Source organism: Oxyura jamaicensis, chromosome 4 (genome assembly GCF_011077185.1).
Source record: "Oxyura jamaicensis isolate SHBP4307 breed ruddy duck chromosome 4, BPBGC_Ojam_1.0, whole genome shotgun sequence".
NCBI lineage: Eukaryota > Metazoa > Chordata > Aves > Anseriformes > Anatidae > Oxyura > Oxyura jamaicensis.
The window spans coordinates 24,954,555-24,978,675 of record NC_048896.1 but is presented as its reverse complement, the minus strand read 5'-3'; the positions used below and the strand labels follow the sequence as shown (position 1 = coordinate 24,978,675).

At 39.9% G+C, this 24,121-nt stretch overlaps 1 protein-coding gene and 1 long non-coding RNA gene across 4 annotated transcripts in view; both read left to right on the top strand.

The window, feature by feature from the left end:
- Positions 1-4,388: 4,388 nt before the first annotated feature.
- Positions 4,389-24,121, top strand: part of MTMR7 (myotubularin related protein 7) — a 48,590-nt gene continuing 28,857 nt past the window's right edge. The window contains exons 1-4 of one of the 3 annotated variants that reach the window (XM_035326121.1): positions 4,389-4,494; positions 4,662-4,759; positions 21,576-21,698; positions 22,457-22,619. In XM_035326121.1, the coding sequence (XP_035182012.1) occupies positions 4,736-4,759; positions 21,576-21,698; positions 22,457-22,619 (310 nt within the window). In that variant the 5' untranslated portion in view covers positions 4,389-4,494; positions 4,662-4,735. Of the gene's footprint in view, positions 4,495-4,657; positions 4,760-21,575; positions 21,699-22,456; positions 22,620-24,121 lie in introns of all 3 variants that reach the window. The other 2 variants (XM_035326122.1, XM_035326119.1) reach the window with 2 other exon arrangements.
- Positions 9,759-12,210, top strand: LOC118166962. The gene is made up of 2 exons (XR_004750839.1): positions 9,759-10,364; positions 11,025-12,210. It is a non-coding gene; the product is annotated as an uncharacterized LOC118166962 (long non-coding RNA).

The following is a 24,121-nucleotide window of genomic DNA, read 5'->3' as shown; positions in this document are numbered from 1 at the left end:
ATAACAAGGCAAATCCAACGATTACTTTGAGTAATTCTTGAAGGAAATGTTGAAAGGGCAAGCCAAGTAACAGTTAGCTGAGTTAAACAATAAAGTCAGAGCTGCTCGCTGGATCCTTTACCAGGTCATGTGTAGCTCCTGCTAGATTAACTGGGAGAGAAGTTTGTGTGTCCAAGTGCATTGGACACAAGAAACTTGGGATGTTCCCTCTAAAAGTTCAAAAGTTATGAAGCACAGAAAGAGACACACTGTTTCTGAATCCATGGTACTGATTATCCAGGCTATAAGCACTACAGACACCCGCAAATTGTGTGTGTGCATTTGTACCTTTGGCTGCTATCGTTGATGGCAATAGGCAGTAGGTAACAGGCAAACAGGAACTATGATGCTGCAGCATCTGCACGCTGCCCAGCCTGCTGAGGGAGTGAAAGCACCCCACCTCACACACATGAAGTTAGGCCTTTTTGGCTTTTGTCTTTCAAAAGGCTGTGATGTTAGAGTCTTCTCCAACATGCTCCTGAAGAATTGAACTTTATCATTTGAAAAGTGGCATGAAAATTTCTGAAAAAAAAAAGAAATAAGTAACTTTAATTTTGTTATCTTCTGAAGGGGTTAAAACAGTAGAGCAGCGCTACAGAAATGGTGGATGAAAAAAAAAATCAAACAATAGAGTAAACATGCCTAAAATTTATATGATTATGATGTGCTGCCATTGTTAATCTAGAATTACCAATCTACATGAGATGAATCTTTAGTGTATTACAGGTGTAGATAAATAATTTTCAAAAATATATTGTTTTTTATGCTAAAAAGCACTATTGTTTCCCCTTTGGTAATATAAAAGTCTACGAATCTTTCTGGATATTTCCATAAGGATAAGATTGATAAAAAGGCCAGGTGACTTTGAGGTAATTCTGTTTGACTGGCTGGCTCATTGTTTTAAACAAATAATGTGCAAAGACCTGTGTGATTAACTGGACGAGAAAACTTTGATACCTACAAACCATCTCTTGCTCTGAGTCCAGAAGTATTTCTTTGGTGACATGCCATTAGAAAATTCTTGGTTGTTGTTGTTGTATTTGCTCCATCCTTAACCCCAAACCCAACGCCGCACTCAAACCAGCACAGTCTGCCTTCATCCCGCAGTAATACAGGCTGATCCCAGCCTCCATGTCTTCATCCCACAACCCAGACTGCAGGTGGATTCTGTCACATTGGCTGTAGCTGCCTAGAAACAAAGCTGCTATACTATCATGTTCAAGTCATTTTTTTCCCTACTGTGGAGGTTTTTACTTGGGTGGGCAGCCGTGCACAACCACCCACTCCTTCACGGTCCCTCTCTGCCCCTGCTCCCCGTGGGGTCCCTCCCATGGGATGCCGTCCTTCCTGAACTGAGCCTGCGGGGGCTGCCCACAGGCAGCAGCTCTTCAAGAACTGCTCCCACACGGCTCCGTACCACAGGGTCCATCCATCCCCCAGGAGCAAATTGCTCCAGCACGGGTCCCCCACGGGTGGCAGCTCACCCCAGGCCCCCTGCTCCTGCGTGGGCTCCTCTCCATGGGCTGCAGCTGCGGCCCGGGGCCTGCTCCTGCGGGGGCTCTCCATGGGCTGCAGCCTCCTCCAGGCCACCTCCACCTGCTCCCCCGGGGGCTCCTCCACGGGCTGCAGCGTGGGGGACCCATGGGGGACCCATGGGCTGCAGGGGGACAGCCTGCTCCACCAGGGGCCTCTCCACAGGCCGCAGGGGAACTGCTGCTGCCTGCCTTGGGCACCTCCTGCCCTCCTGCTGCACTCACCTGGGGGGCTGCAAGGCTGTTCCTCACTCCTCTCACTCTCTCCCAGCTGCTGTTCCCAGCCATTTATTTTCCATGTATTAAATATGTTCTCACAGAGGTGCAAACAATAAGCCAGGCTTATTGACCTGGCTCTGGCTAGCAGTGGGGCCCTTATTTAACATTGGGCAGCTTCTGGATTCTTCTCGCAGAAGCAACCCCTATGGCTCCCCAGCTACCAAAACCTTGCCACGTAAACCCACTACACGTACACAGCAGTGTTTAATATATATCTATAAACTGATATGATCACCTGTAGACTACACTTAAAAATAAGTATTAATACAAACACATAAATTTATTCTTGAAGTTTTTATCATATTAAAATGCAACCTATGGTAAGCTAGTAAGATATAATAGCAAAACACACACACACACAAAATCTACAAAGCCTTTCAGATTTAACATGATGTTTCAAATCCAGGTCTTAACAGACAGTAAATGTTTGAGCATTCAGGTGACTGCTCTGATTATAATAGAAATTTTTATATGTTGTAAGTTAAATGTATGCTTTCAGGTTTTAGCAAACTAGGCCAAAACCCATCTTAACTGCTTATGGGCACAGAAAATAAATACCCTGGTATCATTCTAATCCTCAATGGCTGGCCTTCTTCAAGGGACATTAATCGGAAACTTTCCTGTTAGTTGCAGCAGTTACATCAAAACTATTCATGCACGACAATTTAATTCTCTTGTCCCTGCTGCTTCTCTGGAGACAATATTTCATTTTCAGGGTTGTTAAGACAGCAACTTCCATGAGCATGAAATGCAAATGAAAAATGCAAGAGAACTTATAGAAGCTTGTGCTTATTGCAGCTTTCTGTGACAAATGCAGTAGACAGAACGTTTAACTAAACCCAAGTTCTGTTTATAGCTGTACTCACCCATGAATTATTTTACTAATCCAATACAGGTCAAAAACCCTGGCAGGATGTGGAGCAACTGATTGCTACATAAACAGTCTCCTCTGAGCAACGTCTTAGTTTTGCAGATATTGATGAATGTGAAGCAGAGATAAAGCAGCATCAACAGTAGGACTCGAACTTGGCCACGATGAATCACAAGATGTACCAAAGAAAAAGTCTCCAGGGACTGGAAAGATGAGCATGCTGTCTTCCAACTTTAATTACTCACTGGCAGTAGCAAATGCCAAAAGATGATATTATATGCAATGAATTACATTAACCATAACTACATAGGAAACAGTTTATGTGGATGGTTAATGCTTAACTGTTTCTGATAGCTCTGGCCTAAAACAGAGAGCAAAATATGCCACCAATTGAGCCTTGTGAATACAAGATTCTTTACGCAATTCATGCAATTTTATGGATGCCATCCAGTGAATTTTCAAACAGAAATTGTTATCTTCAACTCTCATATCAGATCTGAGTGAACAGAGTTAAAGGGAAAGGCTGAAAACTCTCAGTAGGAGTTTCATCCAGTTGATGGTGTCTTCAGATAATGGTTGACCCAGCCACTCCTGCACAATAACAGCAGCTGAATTATGAGAGAAAAGAGGGCAGGAATGGGCCAAAACAGGGAAGGAGGGAACCCAGACATGATTTACCTCCTACTCCTGGCAACACAGCTTCTGTCTCCTTTAATCAAAGAGCCAGCATAAAAAAATTCCAGATGCTGAACCATCTAGCAAGAAAGTGGCAGGACTGGAGCCAGCACAGTCCTATACCCATCGTTCCCTTTCCCTTATGGTAAAATACATTCACATTTTTTGGTAGCACCATTATTTTCAGCACATATTTTAGCTTTCACAAAATGGATTAAGCTTGCTCTGTTCCCTGCAGGCAAGATAAGGATACATACGGAGCTTCTGCTCTGGAGCAGGGCACTCCTGCCATGGCCTTTATGTGGTTTGACAGGTCTTCACATTTGTTCCTATTCCTTGGTGTGGTTAGCCCAAACAGGACTAGCCTATTTGTCAAGAATTGCTGTAATACATTGATGAATATAGAATATTTGGGCATTTAATAAGCCTCAAAGCCTACGCTGTATCTGAAATTATTACCACCACATTGGCATAAACTGAAGAGTTTCTTGTTTTGCACAGAATATGACAGTGATTCCAAGATGGTTAGAGATTTATTCTTGACTGTATGGAGCTGCAGTCTGGAGAAATCAGCTCTCTAGCAATTCTTTTTGCCTCAAGAGGTAAAAAAGAGGTATGGGCCAGGTAAGGAAAGGACAGGACAAGAAATTTCTTGCAGAAGACTGAACATTGTGTGACACAAAAAAATCTCCCCCTGCACCAATCTGAGGATGCAGCAAAATGGCTAATTATTGAGACAGACCCGCAGAGCCTGAGATAAACAGAATCAGTGCCTCAGTTTCAATAAGCACGGCTTTTGTCTTTGGGATACTGCGCACGCCGGGCCAGGGAACGGCTAAACACAGGGGGAGGCCATCTCAGCCAGAGCTCCCTTGCCCGTTTCCGAGCCTTTTTCTGAAAGAAAGGACCTCTCCACGTCGTTTCGGACCAGACCACGAACTGCCGGAGATCCTCCCCCGGGCTGTGCCCCGCGGTGCCCGGGGCCGGGCCGGGCGGGCGGGCAGGATGCGGCCCCGCCGAGCATCCCCGCCGGCGGTGCTGCATGGCTGCTGCCGGGGAGGTGGGGCCAGCCGCTGACCTGCCCGCACCGACACACAGGCACGTTAGCTGCTTTCAATAAATAAGTGCCTTTTTAAAAAAAAAATCATTATAAATATATTTTTTCCTACCTGCGCAGGAAAGCTCGGAGAGATTTTTTTTAAAATATTAATTTTTATTCCTATTTACATATATATATATATATATATATTTTTTTTTTTTTAAAGGAGGGGAAACTGGGAGCGAGCCGCAGGTGCGGATGGCTGCCTGGCTGCCGTGAAAAGCCAGGCCCGGAGGCACCATGGAGCACATCCGGATGCCCAAGGTGGGTCCTGGCGGCCGGGCAGTGGGGTCGGGCCGGGCCGGGCGGTGCGATCAGGCACGCGGGCAGGATCCGGCCCCTGTGAGGTGGTTTTATCATCATCACTACCACCACCACCACCACCATTATTATTATTAAGCCATTCTGCTGTTTCAGCCATCCCTACTACCCTAAGGGGTGAGCATTGCGATGTGGGCTGGGGATTTATGGGGCTCCCGAGTTGCCCTGTCCGTGCCTCATGGGTAACCAGGGCACCCTCCTTTTTGTCCGTCTTTAGTGCATCCCAGCATGTAAGATCTGACGGTGAATTTGTTTAGCTTCTGTAGCCCGAAGGTGTATTCCTTCTACTTGTCCATCTTTCCAAGCATAAAGCCTTTATTAAAAAAAAATTAAAAAAAAAAAAAAATCCATCTAGCACTAAAAAAAAGAAAAGATACAGTTTTGACACACACAAAAATTAATTCAAAATAGTGCTAAAAATAAACAGCAGTATGTCAGCTTGAATTGGGGGTGGGATATATTTTTATCTCTTTATTTTTGTACCCCCTAAAAGATCTATTAAAAGTTGTTTTGTGTATATGTGATATTAGTTATATAGTAAATATTACGTAATATATTACGTTTATTGTCAATATCTAGCATGAGGACATTAATTTGAGATGAGATTCATCTTACTCAACTTGGATTTTGGGGCCTTTTGGTGCTAAACCATATATATTAGGAATATAGGTATTATAGGAACTTATTTGATGAGCTATCATGTTGTGGGAAGGAAGGCTGTCAGAACAGCACAGATCTCTCCTACCACAGGTGGGAAACGATCAAAGTTGCCTGAGCAGGTGCTTCTGCACATTGGCTGAAGAATGTTGAAAGCACAAATGAGAAAGATAATGAAAGCAGGTAAATAAGGGAGAAAAAAAAAATTAAAAGTAAATCTCCACACTTGTTTTGAACAAATGGCCTCAGCAAGCCCCTGTTATGAGCAATGGAAGCTTTTCTACAAACAAGTGCCTTAAAATGTTATTATGCATATGTAAAGCCCCTTTCTGTAGCAGGCAGCTGTGAGAAGGCCTGGTATTGATGACTGAAGACTTGCACTGGAAACTTTCCTCGGTGGGCGTTGATTCTGCTGTCTCAGTTCCTGGCATCCCCCTACATTGTAAATATGCTAGAAGTTATGTCTCTGATATAATAAAGCAGTTTAGAAGGCTTGAGGTAAAGGTGCCTTTAAATCCTTTAGAAATCCTTCCAGAAATATATAAAAGCTAAGACATTAAACATGAGTATTGATGTATTGAAATACAGATGCATTGAAATACCTCTCTCCAGTTTTTCCTAAATACAGTCACGTGTCAATGTTTCTACAGTTACCTGGCAGACTGATATCTTTGATTTGTTTGTTCAGAAAAACTCAGCTTGAAATGAGTGACAGAAACTTTTTTTTTTTTTCTGGTTTGTTTTGGTTTTGCTGAATTTCTAACTGATAATTTGGAGTTTAATGTTAAATGAATTTGAGCCCCAGCAATTTAAAAAGAGATAAGAGAGAGCTATGTGAATATGGGGATATTCTCATTGTATTGCATGGAAGTTAGTCTCTGGTATCACATTTCTTGACCCCATCCAATTTTGTCCTAAGAGAAGTTTGATAAGCAACTGCCCTACTCTGTAGAGGTATTTATTTTGGAATAATGGTACTTTCCCAGATTCCCAGCCACTTTGAAAATCAAGATAAATCCCATGCATTGAAAGTTAATGAACTTAATAGTACTGGAAAACAAAATTCCTACCCCAAGTAAAAGCTTTTCCTTCAAAAGGCAGTAAAAAGCATGATGTCCATTAGGACCTGGCAACTGTTCTTGATTTTTAGTTGAAATACAACAGTATTGACTGACAGTTTGTAAATATTAAAATAAATCCAATATAACATAGCCATCATTTAAACAAAATAATAAATAATATGGAATTTCTTCACACTTTATTGTTTGGACGAATAATTCATTTAGGTCATTACTGTGCGCCTGACAGTGGCGGAGGGAGAGCCTGGCCACCTTCCGCATCCTGTCAGCATCCCTGGTTGTTGCAGTAGGGTCCCGCCCTCCCTGCTTTGATTTGTGTCCATTTATGGACCTCTTGTGCGTGAGTTCGCTAAAAACCTTTCTGAACGTGCTGACACCCTCTGCCTCCACAGCTTGCGTGGGAGCAAATTCCAGAAGGTCACAGCTGTAGACTTACTTTCTCCTATCTGTTAAAAAAAAAAAAATCTTCGTAGTTTCATTCACAACCCCCAGCATTTAGCTTCAATGATTTGGTAAATAACCATTCGTGTTCACCTTATCCATGTCTTTACCATAAATCTTGATTACAGCCCACCCAATTCTGATAATTTCGGGGAAATTACAACAATGACTCCAAGACCTCTTCCCTGTGTGGTAACTATCAGATCTGAGTCCATGTAGATGTGGTTTAGGTTGTGTTTTTTTTTTTTTTTTTTTTTTCCTGTAGTAACATGGCAACTTAGTTTCTCTAATATCCTTTGATTGTCAGAAGCTTTGTTGAATTCTAAATATATTGAATCCTCTGGGTGACCTTTACCTATATGGCAGCGTCACGGCTCCAGTGGGATTTCCTACTGCAAAGGCCATTCTGAGTCTTTCCCAACAGACTGTGTGCATCCACCTGCTCAACGCTCCTGTTCTTCCACGTGCTGTTGATGTGATGACGTGAGTTTGCAAATGGTACATTGCCTAGTCTTGCACCAGAAGATGTAATGCCTTTAATTCTACTCTTAAACAGTTTAACTGCCATCTCTCCTTACTAAGCAAAAATAGCATGTCAATAGTAGAAATAGAAACCACTTGACAACACAGCTTTTCTTCATTATTTTTGAAATGGTATTCCTTAGGCCTACTGGAGAACAGATAGATGAGTCCCTAACACACTCTTTTACGTAGCAAATGCCATCGTTGTGTTGTGATATTATCAGTAGAATGGAGAGTGAACATTTGATGTGTGCTTATACAAATACACAGGCACTAATGATGTAAATGTCACAATGAAAATGTCATCCTATATATGAAGACTGTAATTTGAGTATATTTAAGAGTTGCTAACTGTCCTGCAGAGCTAAGTAGAATGGTATATAATTCCAATAATCAATTCAAAATTAAAAATGAGTAAAACCACTGTCAGCTATTAGTGTGGACAGAGCAGCAAGACAGCCTAGGATAACTGCCCGAGCCCAAAATGTGATAAACTGCTCATAACACTCATAAAAAAGTTAATAAGTAATACTTCCACACAGATGAGAAGCATATCTTGATAACATCCATAGAGACATGTCTGACCATGGACAGGTTGACAGATAAAAGTTCTAAATAATCACTTATTTCTTAGGGGGACTTCACACACTGTTGCTAGTCAGTTACTTTATTTTATTTACCTCTGTTCCCTATCATTTGTCTTTGCATATTGGCAGCAGGCCTACTACATGAGATTCCTATTATAAAGAGTACATCGTATATATCCCTGGCGTACCAGCTGTCTTCAGTGGAGTTAGTTCAGAAATTCATTTGGCTGAGTAACTCTTGTTAACGCAATACTTGGGATGACTTGAGTTGCTCAAGTGCTTTCATTTTTGTGATGTTATAGTGAGGTATTTCCTTTCAATGATCCCTTTCTCTGGCAGAATTTAAGATACAATGACATTCCTCATGATAACGACAAGTCTTTCTACCAGGCGTATTACTTTCCAAAATTAATTTCCAGCATATGTAAATGAGTCATGTTTCCTTTTATTTTAAATCTATTTTCTTTTTCATAGTTCTTTCTTTCTATTCAAACAACTTCATACTCAAGTCAATCTTCCCAATGTCTCCATTGGGAATCCATATAACTTTCATCCATTTTGTATATGACAAATCAAGTCACTTGCTATGTCTTTTTTTTTTTTTTTTTTTTGGAATAGTACTAGAGGAAATCCAGAGCCGTCTTTGATTTTGGAGGGTTTCAAGATAATTTCATTATTAGTGAAATTAAACTAACTCCTGCTAAAAAGAAATATTGCAGTGACACTGCAGCTCCAGTGACTCATATAGCCAGAGCTGCTCTTCAGGTCTTGGATCTCCTCCTCCCTCACATCACGGTTTTTGTTTGGCTCATTCCCAATATTCTTCTATATTTGTGAATACCAGTTTTTGTCTTGTTATATTGGAAGATTTGGGTTCCCTGAGCAGTATTTCACCTGTTTGGATGTTTTACTTCTTTCTCTCAGGCTTACCAGGTTATAGTGTCACCATTTTCCTTCTTTTGGAGTGTTTCTGTTGGACCCCACCTTCCCTCCGTTCTTCATCATTTTATTTCTCCTGGCAGGGACTTCTGAATTAAATTGCTTTACATTGGCATGTTCTTACTTAGCAGACAAAAAAAAAATAAAAAAATCTCCCAGAAGCCTCTTGTTGTAGCTGAAGTTCTGCAAAAGCACCAGCAGGGTTCTGATGAAAAATTTCCTTTTTCCTGGCTGTCTGCCCAGGAGATTACTGGGGATCTGAGAACTGTCCTTCCTTCATGTCAGAAGTGAAATTGGACATTTTAGAGAATCTGAGCTCCACAGTGCTAAATCTGTTGTCCAACCTGGAAATCTAACTGTAGGTAGCTCTTGATGTGCAATGCTTAGGGCAAGGAGCCAAAGCAACCATAGCAGATTCAGCACAGAAGAGTAGACAGTAGACAAAACCCTTCATCCTGTTGCTGGAATTTCAAAATATAACAAGATTATAACAGCTCTTCCCCCCTTTTCTTGAGCATGGAGTAGGTGGACCAAATATATCCTATTTTGTCCAAGTAGGTTTTAATTTTTCTGTTCTCAACATACTGAAATATTATCTAAATGATCTTCTGTCAGTGTGTTTTTTTCAAACAATTTGATTGTTACAGAGGACTACAACCAAAACTTTGTTTCTGCAGTTTCAGCTGAAATTTCACTTTTCTGCTTATCTGGTGGAAGTTTGCCTTTTTTTTTTTTTTTTTCTCCTGTTTGTGTCTATTAAAATAATCACCTTCATCTGTTCACTACTCTTACACCTGTTTTCTCAGTCCCGTAATCTGAGTCATATTTCTCATAGTGATATATTAATAAATGTTCTCTTAAAGAAACAGAATACTACTTTTGGTCCTCTTCATCCATATCGACTTTCTTAGTCTTTGGTTATCCTGTTGGAAGTTCCACGTGAAACAGGTTAAACTGTTAAAACACGTCATATATTCATCATCTCAAAACTCTGCGCCTATGTATTACTCTTAGCCTGTGGGACAGCTGAACATTTAAATAAGAGCTAATTCAGACTCGACTGGTTACATCTAAGCTAGTGAATCCAGGAGCATCCTGACCTTTGTGAAGTGAATGATTTATTCAAGAGAGCAAAGGAGCTGTCGTACTAGATCAGGATAATTGTGCTTCTGGTTTAGAGACCAAAACATCTGATTCAGAATATTAACTTAAAGACGTTTAGAAGGGGATGAAGGGAAGAATGATCCATCTGGGAAACTGCTGCCAAATTTATGAGCTGAAGTGAGAACACTGATGAAGCCAGTGATCCAAAGGTTTTTTAAGGTAATGAAGGTGTTCCTCTGGCTTTAAAGGTCTCAGAAATCAGCATTTTAGCTTTTTTGGTTTTGGTTCTTTTTTAACTTGGTTTTCTTTATTTTACATTACCTTTGGCATTAGAGCCCTTTGATTCTGGATGCTTTTTCACTTTTGAAACTTGATGTTCAAACGCATGCCTGTTCCCAATATGCACTTTATTTCTATTTTGGTTGCAGTGTTGTTTAAAGAAAAATCAAGTATCTTGCTTTTTTCCACATTGTTTGAGTAGCAAGGCACTCTCTTCTGTGAAATTCATATACTGTGTCACTATATTAACTGGAAAGGTAATTTAAATTCTTATATTTCTAGTTTTGTTCTTTTTTTAAAATTTAGGTTGCTCTGTTAAGTCCATAGTAATATAAATATTTTCCTAATCCTGGAATTGGCAGGTCCCCTTTGGGTTTTTATGCCAGACCTTCATATTTGCAATAATGTGACCCTCAGTAAAGAGGCAGCTGGCTAAAGTCACAAAACAAGCTCTAAAAACGCGGTTAACCACATGCTTTAATTTTCTGTCTTGGTATCTGCGTCTAATCCAGCAGTTCTAAAACTTGTTGCACTGAAGACGGTACTGACAGTCATCAGAACGTGCCTGCAGGATATTCTTTGATTTGTATTTTTGTGTAGTAGGAGGCTGAGGTTGTAGTGAAGGATTTGGGAAGTTTGGCTTTGGAGTGGTCAAGGCTGGAATCTTTAAGCCTGCAGCTGGTGGACTCAAGTGGGTGGTATTTGATCTGTCAGTGTCTGCTAGCTAGAGCAATGATCTATTTGCAACAGAAAGACTACACTGCCGTTTCCTGCTGAGAAAGCCAGATCCATACCATGAGAAAAGGGACTCCTACAAATCCAGCTTTAATGCAAGTCTCTGGTGGCCTGTGCAGCACAAAGGGACTGGTGCTGCTGCTCTGAAACAGACTGCTGAACAGTGCATAGTTTTGAATACGCAATGGAGCAACCTGTATCAAATGGAGGAATATATATATACATGTATACATACCTGATTTTGTTCACCACACCTTAGCTCCATGCACAATTGTTCCTCCCTACTCTAGACTATTGCTGTGCACAAGAATTTTCTGTGTATTTTTTTCAGAGCTAAGTCTAAATAATTTTGGAAAATGTAGAAAAATACACTGACCTGTGAAATTCCTCAGTTGCTCCCTTCTCCTTTTCTGGATAAATGGGATCTAATGTGGACTGAAAGAGAAAACATTATGGAAAAACTTTGAGCTGTGATGCTGTCACCGTATTGCAATGCAGTCTATGCTTGTAATAGGTTACAGTTCACTGCATCCATTATACAACTGCTACGCAGCTGTATATGCTAATAAGGTACTGACTTCCCACTTGGAGATCATAGCAGACAACAGAGGTTTTTTTTAATCAAACAAATTGTTAGGTAATTTTTTCACTGTCTTGCTCACATACTCGTCATTCCTTGCAACCTTTTTTTTCCAGCTCTTTTCCAGTATTTCGACTTAACTTCTGTCCTTTAATGAATTAAGTTTTGTTTAGATTTTTCTTGAATATTGTCCCCCATCCTGGCAGGTTTGCCCCGAGGAAGCTTTTTATAATGTTGAACTTAAGGTGTTTTTATTTAAATTTTATTATGTTGGTGTTTTAGGTTTTGGTTGATTTTTTTTTTGACATATGCAGCCTTCTGACTCTGTTACAGATTGATCGTGCATTAGTTTACTGCGCTCAAGAAACCTCTTCAAAGATGAAAATGTAAAAAAGTTACATGGATCAACTACAGTTTTTGTGATTCTTATTGAAAACACAATAGAAACCACATTAAATGGCATTAAATTGACAACTCCGCTTTCCTTTTTTCTTGTTCCAAAACTATGCAGAAAGATAATTTATTGTGTATTTTGTTTAATGAGTACAACATTATACTTTCTCTGTGTGGAAAAAATATTTAGCAGTGTTTGGTCTTTTGCACGTTATATTTTTTCACTCTTGAGCATTGTGCTAAACACATGGATAGCTGGGGTCAACCAGGGTAAAGAAAGCTCAAATATTCCACTTGGCCTCAAACCATACCAGCTGTGCTCCTTTTTTCTCATTAGGCTCAGACTTTTGGCTTGTACAAGCTCTTCCCTTAGCGTTTGCATGCCTGCAGTGCTGAAGTCAGTCGGAGCCCTGTCGCTGATTCCCAAGATGCAGTTTCTTCTTGCTTCTACTCGCATGTCTAACATTGCAAGATAAGTAGGCAAAGTGGCAGCAACCCTGGGGCTAGGAGCCCGAGGGAAGATGAAGGCATGGATGGACGAGAAGGAGCCTTTCTAGGGCTACGTGCATGCTGCTGACCTAAGGCAGCCCCAATACTTGGCTTTGGAGCAAGCTTTTCAGCAGTACTGATGGTTGTGAAATAGCGGCTGTTGAGCTGGCATAGACAGAGCCCGCAAGACCCTTCTGGAAAGTGTGATCCTTTTTGCAGATCCTGTGCATTTACCACTGTGTTCTGGTGTTCTTGTGTGCCTGCCATGACACACACTGTGAGCTTTCAGACTTCTCTGTTTCCTCTTTTTCTGCAATGATTTTCTGCTTTTTCTGCAATGATTCTCTCTTTCCTCACTTTCCAGACCCAAAACAAACCCACAATGAAAGCCTGCTTCTTTTGGTCGTGGACATAATACAAAACCTTAGAAGCTCAGTCATATTCAGTGAATCAGTGACTGAAATCATTGCATCATTGCACTTTCTGTACCTTTAAAGAACCACCAACAATGACTTCTCTGCTTTGTACACTCAAATCTCAAGGTCCTCGATCAACTTTTGTCACTTAGACTTTTGCTGCAAAGCAATATGAGGACGTGTCCTGAGCCAGGAGATTCCTTGGTTTCTTTTAATTAGCAGCTTCCTCCTAGCTGTGAGGGTCTTCATGCCTTCCTTCTTGCTTGTCATCTTACTTCTCTCTCCTTTCCTGACTCAGGCCTATGTCCACCATAAAAACTGATCCCGTATTTATATGAAAGTTAAAATGTGGAGCTATAAACAGCATGAAAAACTAGCAGTAACTTCTGCATTTTTTGATGTTGCCATGTGTTTGGAGATGCCTAAATAAATTAGAGAAGTGAGAATGAAGGTACCATGTTCAATAAGCTTTTAAAAATAGGCCATGCAGTCAGAGCTTATTCAAGAAGTAATCTATGCTAGCGATGAAAACAAATTAGGGTACATGGATATTTTTAGGAGTAACGTTTTGGCACAGCAGCTTTTCTGAACACTTTCAGGGTCATATCTTTGCTGTTCTGCCTTAGGTGGGAGTCCCATTGAAACTGGTGGGAGTTGTGCCTGAATAAAGATTTGACCCGTGCTTTTCCCTAATATGACATCTTTTTCTTGAATGACCTTCTGGCAACCTTGTTCGTAAGCAATTTATCATGTTTATTCTCTGAGTAAAAAGTGCCTTCCATCTGTTCTTAATTTGTGTTCCCTGTAACTTCTATTTTTGCCTCCTTTTTCTGTCATCTGTGTTGCATTGAAAATAGAGGTTTTGGCCAACTTTATTTATCCCCATGTAAGGGGTTGTAATCATTGAAATAAATCTCTTGGCAGTCTTTTCCTTAAGCCTAGACAACCACAGTCATCAAGCAAAAATAAATGATGTGGGCAACAGCTTCAAATGAATTATGAAAGGTTTTCTTTAGGTGCCACTCTTCAGGCTGGCTTGGTTAGTGCTTGCATTTTTGCTCCTCAAGTTCTCTGAGCTCTCAGCTTTACTTGCTCTGTTTTATTCTTTACCTGTCGTACTCTGACCTGGTCTCTCTCACCAGGTTTTCATTTTAGGCAAAGCCCATGTGTGTGGTGACTATGCCTTTTCCTGATGTGTACATACATGAATTCTTATGTTCTGCAACAACAGCTGCATCAGCTTTGATTAAAAATTAGAGCAGATATTGGAGAAGAAGTGGGAGAATAATTACTACAGTGACTTTTTCTAATATTGAATTCATTTTTTTTATTTAACTATTCTTCTCCTCATGCTTGTACTTTTTTGGATAGAAAAACTGAACTTTTTCAAAGCAATATTGCCATGTGTGTTCCCCTCTTGTGGAAACAGAAATATTTCTGTTCCCTCTAGAACATTTAAAGATACTATTTGACGTGTCTTTCTTTTCCTGATTAGAAGGGTGGAGAAGAAGACAGAAGATTCATTCTCTGAATCCTTTGATGAGCAGAATGAAATCTAAGATTGAAGACTGCTTTGTTATTTATTTGTCCATGGGTGAAATATATGTCTTTTCCAGAAAGTTTGAGTAACTGGAAACTAGGCAGAGAAATACAGATGAAGTTCAGATGAAAGCCATGTATGCCAGCTGGGGGTTATGCAGAGATGTTTAGAACAAGCTCCCGAGAGCTTAGAAACACTTACTGCTCCTGAGGGTGCTTAGTGCCATTTGCTTGCAGTGAATCAGAACTGTGGTTTTGAATCTAGAAAGAGATTAGACTACAGTAATTTACTTCCCCATTGAAAACAATGTTAGATATGATGAAGTCGTTTATGAGGCAAGTTATTAGTAAACCTGCTTTATTTTTTTCTATTACTACCATCACAGAGTAGCATATATGGCATGAGAGTTAGCCAAGATTAATTGACAAATCATGCTAATTTTAATCAAGTCAAATTTTGAGGCTCTCATTAATTTTAACTGAATTACTATACTCATTGAGGCCAGCAGGAATAAGTGCTAGATAAAAATGCAACTGCATTGTCTAACAAACAGTACTTTTGCCTTGTGAAGCCTGGTTAGAGAGCTAATTTGGAGTTGTACTTGTCCATGCTGAAGAAAAACCAAGAAGCTTTGGTGAAAGAACAATAATCAGTGTGACAAGCAAACTACACAGGAAAAATGGGGAACTTCACTGTCACATCACCTGTTGAAATCAAACAGGGCAAGAAGGCAGAAAATACAATAATGAAGGGAGACATTATAAAATTGGTATAGGGTAACAGTGCTAAGGATGCGGTTCTGAGTAAAAGTTTAGGTGTTGTAAATGATTGTTTATACAGAGGCTATTTGCTTATTTTGAAAAAAATGAAAGTAATTCTTGAAAAAAACTGAAAGTAATGCTAAGTAATTCTAGGACCTGACACAAAGACCTGGTTCAAGATAAAACTGGAACCTCTGTGTGACAGCAATGAAAATACTTAGATGAGTATTCCTGAAATAGCAAAAGGGGAGGAAAAAAAAAAAAAAAAAAAAGAAAAGAAAAGAAAAATCTCCCATGGCAATGTTTAACTTCAAAGAGGAAGCTACATAAAAATGTGAAAACTGTTTAAAAAGAAAGAGAGCCAAAAATTAAAATGTTTATGGGAGTCATGAAGATTGTTTAAATACAGGAGCTTACTGCAAGCCAACTTCCAGAAAAAAGGCTTTAAAAGACCAGCAAAAGATTTGCATAGCTAAACAGCAGGGTAAAGGAGTAAGAGGATGTCTCTTATTAAAAGGACTTCTTTTATTAGAAGTAAAAGGGCTTCTTTCAAGTTGAAGTTGTACTTAAATGAGGAAAATAGAACATAAGCCAAATATATAAACAAAATAAAGCAGGCCAAAAGAGATTTTGAAGAACAACTTAGCAAAAAAAAAAAAAAAATAGTAGCAAAACCTTTTTCTAGCTGTCTTTAAGGAGACAAAATCTTGACAAAATATATAGGGCTAGTAAATGATCAAGGCGGCAAAAGTATTTAGGGCCATGCCCTTTCTGGCATACCTCTCTGTCAAGAATGTGCCAGAATATTTGTTACCAATGAAAGTGTTATTAGAAGAGATTTCATGAGAAACTGACAACAATGAATGTTAAAAAAAATACTATGGCCGGATGATATCCACACAAAACGATTTAAAAAAAAAAAAAAAAAAAAAAAGTACAAAACTGTCAAGCCAGTAACTATGGTGTGCTGCTTAAAAGTGTTCTAGTCCAATAAATAAATAAATAAAATTGAGGTGATGAATGATACCTAATCTGAGAAAACTGATAGGAGCTGCTACACCCCTTGTTCCTCCCTTCTAAATCTTTACGCTTATGGGTGTTATTAAAAAGGGGAAGAATCAGCATAGCTTTCATGGAGGAACTTATAATTCTTTAAATTTCTTTGGAAAAGTAACTGAACATATGAACTAGGGTGAATCCATCTGATAGAATCTAGGTGATCTCCCACATCTTTATCAAAGACTCTTAGAGAAACTTAATCACCACAGACTAAGGTCCTCTCAGTAATAACTAGTTAAAAAATAAGAAACTGTCATAGGTTTGGCTGGGCCAGAGTTAATTTCTTCATAGAGGCTCACACAATGCTGTGTTTTGGATTTAGGATGAGAATACTGCTGGTAACACACCAATGTTTGAGTTGTTGCAGAGTGGTGCTTGCACAGAGCCGAGGCCTTCCCAGCTCCTCATGCTGCCCTGGCCACAAGGAGGCTGGGGGTGCACCAGGAGCTGGGAGGGGACACGGCCAGGACAGCTGGCCCAGGGACATCCAAGGGATGTCCCACAGCACGTGGTGTCATGCTTAGCAATAAAACTGGGGTAAAGGAGGATGAAAGAGGGATGTTTGGAGTGATGGCATTTGTCTTCCCAAGAAACCACTACACGTGATCAGCCCTGCTGTCCTGGAAGTGCCTGCTGATGGGACGTAGCAAATTAATTCCCTGTCTTGCTTTGCTTGTGTGCACGGTTTTTGCCTTCCCTGGTGAACTTTCCTTATCTCAGCCCATGAGTTCGTGCACTTTTACTCTCTCCCCCTTCCCACCTGGGGACAGTGAGTGGCTGTGTGGTGCTGAGCTGCCTGCTGGGGCTAAGCCACAGCAGAAACAAACAACTCAGTTTTTGCAGTGGAGGGAACTCCTCTCTAGAGATTCAAGTAATATGTGAAAGCCTCTGATGTTCAGCTGACAGCTGTTTTGAAAGGTATAGGGAGGAGGAGATGCCAGAGGCAGCAAACTTCCCTGGCAGTACTTTAATTACCTAGTGTAGGAGAAATGAAAGATTGCCATAGAGGCTTGTAGCAATGTCTCCTGATACTGATGGACAACATTAATCATTGATAAATGTAAGATAATACAAACGGGTGGGGGGAGTCTTAGTTTATGTATGCAGAGATGACTTGGAGTTATAATACCTAGTTCTAAAAAAAAAAAAAAGTGTTAATCAAGGAGCAAAAAAAAAAAAAAGCAATCAATGTTTGAAAACTTTAAAAAATTCAATAGGGAACAAAAGAGCAAACATACTATTTCACTCCACAGATCTGCCATACATCCATATCCTGAATTATGTTTGCACTTCTGGCCTCTTAAGAAATTGAATTTTTGTCACAAGATCAGAAGTATGGAAGAGCTTGTCAGGAATAGCTTCCATACAGGTAGCAACTACATAAAGTTGGGCTCTTCTGTCTGGGAATGAGACAATGGAGGGAAGGATCTGTAGCAGTGTGTATGACAGAGACGGTAAATGAGGAACAACATTCACTGTTTAAGAACTCAGTCACCAAATGGCACAGTGCACCTGCCATTGGTGGCAGAGTCAAAACAAGCAAGAGGAAAGGATATTTGTTTGTACAACGCGTAGCAAAATGTGAAGTTCACTCTCACAGGGCATTGTGGGTGTCATTAGTTTACGGGGATTCAAAACGTTACATGACAAAATTCATGGAATGTAAATCTAAGTAGAGCTATTAGAAACGATGACCTCAGCTTAGAAAGCCCCCAGAGCTGCTGGCTTCTAGAAGTTGGGGTAACATCCTGAGGGAGTATCAGTACATGCTTGCCTCATGCTCTTCCACTCTAAGAGATAAACTGCAGGGCTGGATGAACCATGCAGTTGTAGTATTTGTTTTAATGAAATACGACTTACTGCATAGTTCCTATTGCAGCTATTCCTGTTCGTTCATGTCTACTCTTTATTTGTAGCTTTGTATTCAAAAAAATAATTATAGTGAGTCTTGGTTGCTATTCAGTTGTGGGTCTCTGACTGAAGAGTAGGGTGAAGGTGTGATTAGGAGGCCTGAAAATTCAGCCCTCAGCCCCTGCCCTGCTGTTTGAGTCTGCATTGCTTGTGTTTCATCTCCTGAAGTACCTCAATGTGTAGGGTGATATCTGGGGGCGACAACTTCCTTGGACAAGACCAGAGCCTGTAGAGCAGAACCCTCCATGGGCAGACTACACTGTAGGTACTTCCGTTTTGTCTAGATGAACCTCATTTTTGTTGTTATTTGTGGGTTCATTTTAGGTTTTAAGCACTGCCTAAATCTTTGTTTTGTATCATCTGGGCTCTTTTATATCTCCTCTTTGTTAGTGAATGTTTTGGGTTAACAATGTGTTCCTTTCATTCCTCCTCACCCCAATATGTGACCCCTGAAGTAGATGGTCCTGGGAAAAGACTTTATTCATGCTTTCTAGCTGTTTTATTTTTGTTTAAAGCAGATTATAACTGGCCTTGAGGGAGAAGACTTGGTTTTTGCTGTCTTGCTAATTGTTTGATTTTTAAGCATTTTGCTACCATACTGGCTTGTTTTGGTTTTAAGGACCTCTCTGTTCCTATTCTTAAATTAGTGCAATGTGTTTAGATTACACACTGCAAACACCCAGTTCTGGGTGCTGGCATCATTCTACTTGTGTGATTTCAGTGGAAGTCCGTAAAGACTGAGATGATACATGTCAAGAAACACTATATCCCATCTCTGAAAGTATTGTAGGAAGCCTCTGTCAATGTAATCTGGGATCTCTATGTTATTGAAAATCAAAATGACTTTGTAGATCTTCATTATTTATTTCTGTGGCACCCAGCTCTGGTTTTCATGAGGTGGTGCAAAATTACTTTTATTTAATTGTAAAAAGTGATTATGTCCTCCCTACTAGTGTTCTTCCTTTTTTTTTTTTTTTTTTTTTAATTCTCTTCCATTTTCTTGGAGCAACATTTAAGTCAGCTTCAGTACTTTAAACACAAGAATAGTCCTTTTTGATTTTAATGGGGTCATATCTCTTCAACCCAAGAGATAACCAACCCTAGGCCCTGAAAATAACTGGGTGTATAAAAGGAACTGTAAGTCTTGAGTGGAGAGTTGGAGAGGAGTAGAGAAGATTGCCAGTGTGTTGCAGATCTCTTGCAGTGGTGGGAAGGCTACACAGGAAGCTTTGCAACCATGTGTGTGAAAATCGTGCTCTAGTACAATTCTAATATTATAAAACAATTTGGTAATTTGCTACCCATTATATGATCCTGACCATCAGCATTCCTTGGTTTAATGTTTTTGAACTAGGCATGTTTTATAGGAAAACCAGCTAATTTTGGCTTTAAATTTGTTGCACTGGGAAACCTACCAAAGCCATTGTTAAGAAATTATTAACCATTTCAGGCAATTTTAATCCATTCAACAGCCACCTTGTTGATCTTTTTATCCCTTCAGCCTCTCAGCCAGAAATGCCATATAACATTGGATCAAATACCTGTGACATATGCCATATACCCCATACTGTGTAAAAGGCCACAGGCTGGTTATCTGAGGATTTGTAGCATTATAGACTCACCTATTTTCAGGAGTGTACCAAAGAGAGAATGTCTGTTTTGTGTCCCGTGAAACAAAACAGTGGGTGTTAAGTCTTTTGATTCCATTTGGAAGGTGACTGGAGGTAAAATTTTCCAGATATGTCCACTAATAGCAGCATAGCTTAGACATTTTTTGAACTATTACCAGAGACTTGTCTGCAAGCCCGAGTGGGACTTGCTGAAGAAAGACACTCTACCACTGTCACCTCCTGCTTATTATTATTATTATTATTATTATTGATTTTATATATATATATATGTTTTTATTTTTAATTAAGCTTTCTTTGTATCACTGATAATTCTGGAATGGCTTAGAGGGATGCCAGGCCCTGCTTTGCTGTCACAGGGTTTAGGTAAGGTGAGATAAAAAGAAAGAGCTCAAGGGAGAAATTGTATTTGGATTTCTTTACTAACAGATGTTTGGTTACAGAGGTACCACAAGAGGGGAAAAAAAATGAACATTAAGCTAGATCTGGAGTTAGATCACGTAATATAATCATATTTTCTCATATATAAATACTTTTCTGATAGTCTTTTCATATGGCTCTGGAAAGATCTTATGGGAAAAGCATCTTTTCATGCTCTCACACACAGCATTTCTGGTTCAGATGGTTTTAGCTATACTTTTCCATATTATGTGTGAGATAGTTTGTTTATTTTTATTTTTTCAATAGTGAGGCAGCTTTCCAACATTATTTGGTTCAGGCTTGACTGTTAATTTTGAGACATTCCTGTGTGTGATTTATTTTTTTGACCATTCTGTATTTCCTTATAAACCAGTACTTGGTTTATGACTTGGACATTCTCTGGAATTTTCTGGGAGTGGGGACGTTGGATAGATTGCTCCTATAACCACACAAACTAAAATCTACTTACGACTCTCAGTTTCAGTTTGCTTCCCTTATTTCACTTTCCCAGAATTTCAGCTTATTCCTTAATCTTCTATACAGCATGTGTATAGTGCAGTAGAAATCTGGGGTGCACATTTGTGCACTGGTGCATGCAACCCTCCAGCTGAGATCAGTGGGGGCCACAGAATGGGGTCAAGGGAAGAGTATGTATCTGTTTTAGCTTTAGTTTTGCCATTTTTGAGAATCAGTGTAAAAATAATTTCCTCAGAAAAGACCATAGGCACAAACCTAATACCTAAACCTAAAACGTAATGACTACACTTATCACTAAGGGATTCGGTAGTTCTTCTGGTACTACTCTATCCTGCAGCATGTTTTTCTATCATTTTCACTGTGAGGACAGTTTGGCAATGGAGCAGGTCACACAGACCTGTTGGATAGGCTCCATCCTTGGAGATTTTCAAGACCTGACTGGGAGAAGCCCTGGGTAACCTGATCTAACCTCAGAGCTGGCTGTGCTTGGAGCAGGAGGTTGGACTGGAGACCTCCCGGGCTCTCTTCCAACCTGAATTGTCCTATGAAACTAACCTGCATTCTATTGCTTGTGAAGGTAGATCAACCTCACATATATATGTACTGTGTAGGTGGTAAATGTCTAATCTTAGAATGAAAAACCTGTGTTCACAATGGACAAAATGTGATTTTTGAGATATCTCTGTGGATGGCTATGCGATAGCCTAGTTTTTCTTTTTCTCTCTGTCATTTCTTTGTTTAGGTGGAAAATGTTCGGTTACTTGATCGTGTATCCTCAAGAAAAGCTGCACTGGGAACCTTGTATTTAACAGCTACCCATGTCATATTTGTGGAGAATGCTTCTGAAACTCGTAAAGAAACCTGGGTATGAATTTTTATTTTTCAGTTAGCTGTAAGTGCATGGCAATTTATTGATGGTAATTTGAAAATACCTTGCAAAGTAGACTAAATGTGATAAATTAGTTTACATGGCTGCTTTTATAACTTAAGAGCATGTGAAATTCCAATTCAAGACCTTTGCAGCTTGATAATTCTTGAGCACTTTCAGTGGCTTCTGGATATTGTAATCCAGAGGAATGCAAGGGCCTTCACTGTACAAGTACTGGATGTGTTTCACCAAGGAACCACCTTTGTAAAGTACATCTGTTTTGAATGTGAGTTACTACCCAGGCTCAGTCAGCTCTTGCCTGTCTCCCTGACTGCCTGTACTTTGATTCTGTTAGTTAGGATGCCCAATTTTTTAGCCTAGGGATGCTGAAAGAGTTTTATATAACTGATGCTGGTTCATCTTTTCACTGCACAGATAGATGATAAGAGCTCTTTTTATGGCAACCATTAGCTTATCCTAAAAAACAAACAAAACCAGAAAGCTTTGGATACCATTACCAGGCTAATGTCTGACCAACTGAAAGACCCTAGAAGTCTTTGTCTGTAGGGTATGTATCTGGCACTGCCTGAGCCTGATTCTGGAGGTAGGAACAAAACTACAAGAGGAGGTGTGGGGGGATTTTCTGAAACACCAGTGGAAGCTATTGTGTCTGTCCTGGCAGATCATTATATGAAACAATTTTTCTTCCTGAAGATTTACATCATGTGGCATAACAATTTTCAATTCCCTCACAGGTTCTCCACAGCCAAATTTCCTCCATTGAGAAGCAGGCCACAACTGCCACAGGTTGCCCACTGCTGATCCGCTGCAAGAACTTCCAGGTCATCCAGCTGATCATCCCTCAGGAACGAGACTGCCACGATGTTTACATCTCCCTAATACGTTTGGCACGGCCAGGTATGAGAAGGAAATACGGCACTAAAGTCAATCACTCCTCTGAAGAGAGAGAACGTAATGGGAGAAGTGTAGCTGTGCATCTTTCTTCTTTGCAGTTTAAGAGAAAAGACTTCATTGGGGATGCATTATGATGAAAACAAAGGTCTCTGAGCACACAAGCTATTGAAGTAATCACTTCTAGAGTAATGAAGAACACACATTATAACAAGTAGCTCATTCCAAAATGTTTGACATGAACTTTTACTTAAAATGATACTCCAAGGGATTGCTGAACATAAAATATATTACAATGCTATTTTACATGTCACTGTTGCTTACTGGATGCCTTGTGTAAGCGTGAATTTAGGAAAACACTGACAAGTCTCTAAATTCAGGGAACTTTCATATTCCTGTGGTGATGAAAAACTTATGATAAATCTAGCGACCACATCAAGATCTGATTTTTCTGTGCTGTGCATATTTTTTTTTAAATCAAAGAAATGTGTTGCAGCAAGTAGTTAATTTATGCCACTGGACTGCTTGTGTTTTGGCTTATTATTGTCTAGATTTTAATGATGAAAGATGAATGTGCCCTTTATGAATTTATTAAACCCAAACAAGGTCCTTTTGAAGCCTTTCCTCTTTACAGTGAAAATCTAAATGTTGCAGTGGAGTCTAGCATCTGATCCCCTATGTCAGGAGCCAACTCACAAGGCCTCTGGATTGTTTGTTTAAAATGATAACTGCATAAAGACAACACCCACCTCTGTCCTGTAGTATTATTTTAACGGTAGGCAAAGAAATGTTTGCCACAGTCTGTACAAAAGTGACAGCATTGGCTTTAATTTATATCTCACTAGGACAATGCCAATTTTATCTAGTGTGTAGGGGGGAAAAATTGCACAGTCAGCCAGCACAATAACTGATCTTTGTAAAGTGCCTTCTATAATTAGGGGAGTAGTAGTAGTAGCAATATGCAAGTGCAGCAGATGTAACTTGATATGTTAGGTGATGCAAGATGAAAGCAATTGGAGAAATTATGAAACAATGAGACAAATTTAGCCTGTGCTTCTGCTGATGTAGATCTGGATTAATTCCACGGGCCTTCACCACAAGTATGTGCTCATGCGTGCTGGAAGGAAAGCAGTTCTGTAACACTATCTCCTTGGAGCCAGGAGGATGTGTGCCTATTGCTGTGCACCAGGACGGACACTTTGGTACAGACTGCCCAAAAGAAGAGTGGCTGAGGAGCATGGACACATGCTCAGTGCCAGACCACAGTGGGAAAAGACATTTGAACAAAGAAGGCGCAGTAATAGCACAGCAGAATTTGCTTTTGGCAGAGTTCAGCTGCACAGTGGCTTCACTTCTCCAGCAAAGTATCCAATCTTCAAGTTAGGCAGGATAAAATCTTGCTTACTTAAAATTTAGAAGGCTGTAACCGAAAGTTGACCCAAATGTATCCTGATGCTCTGCTCTACTCTGTCCTTTTTGTCAGGGCAAGAAGCTTCACTTTTTTAGGT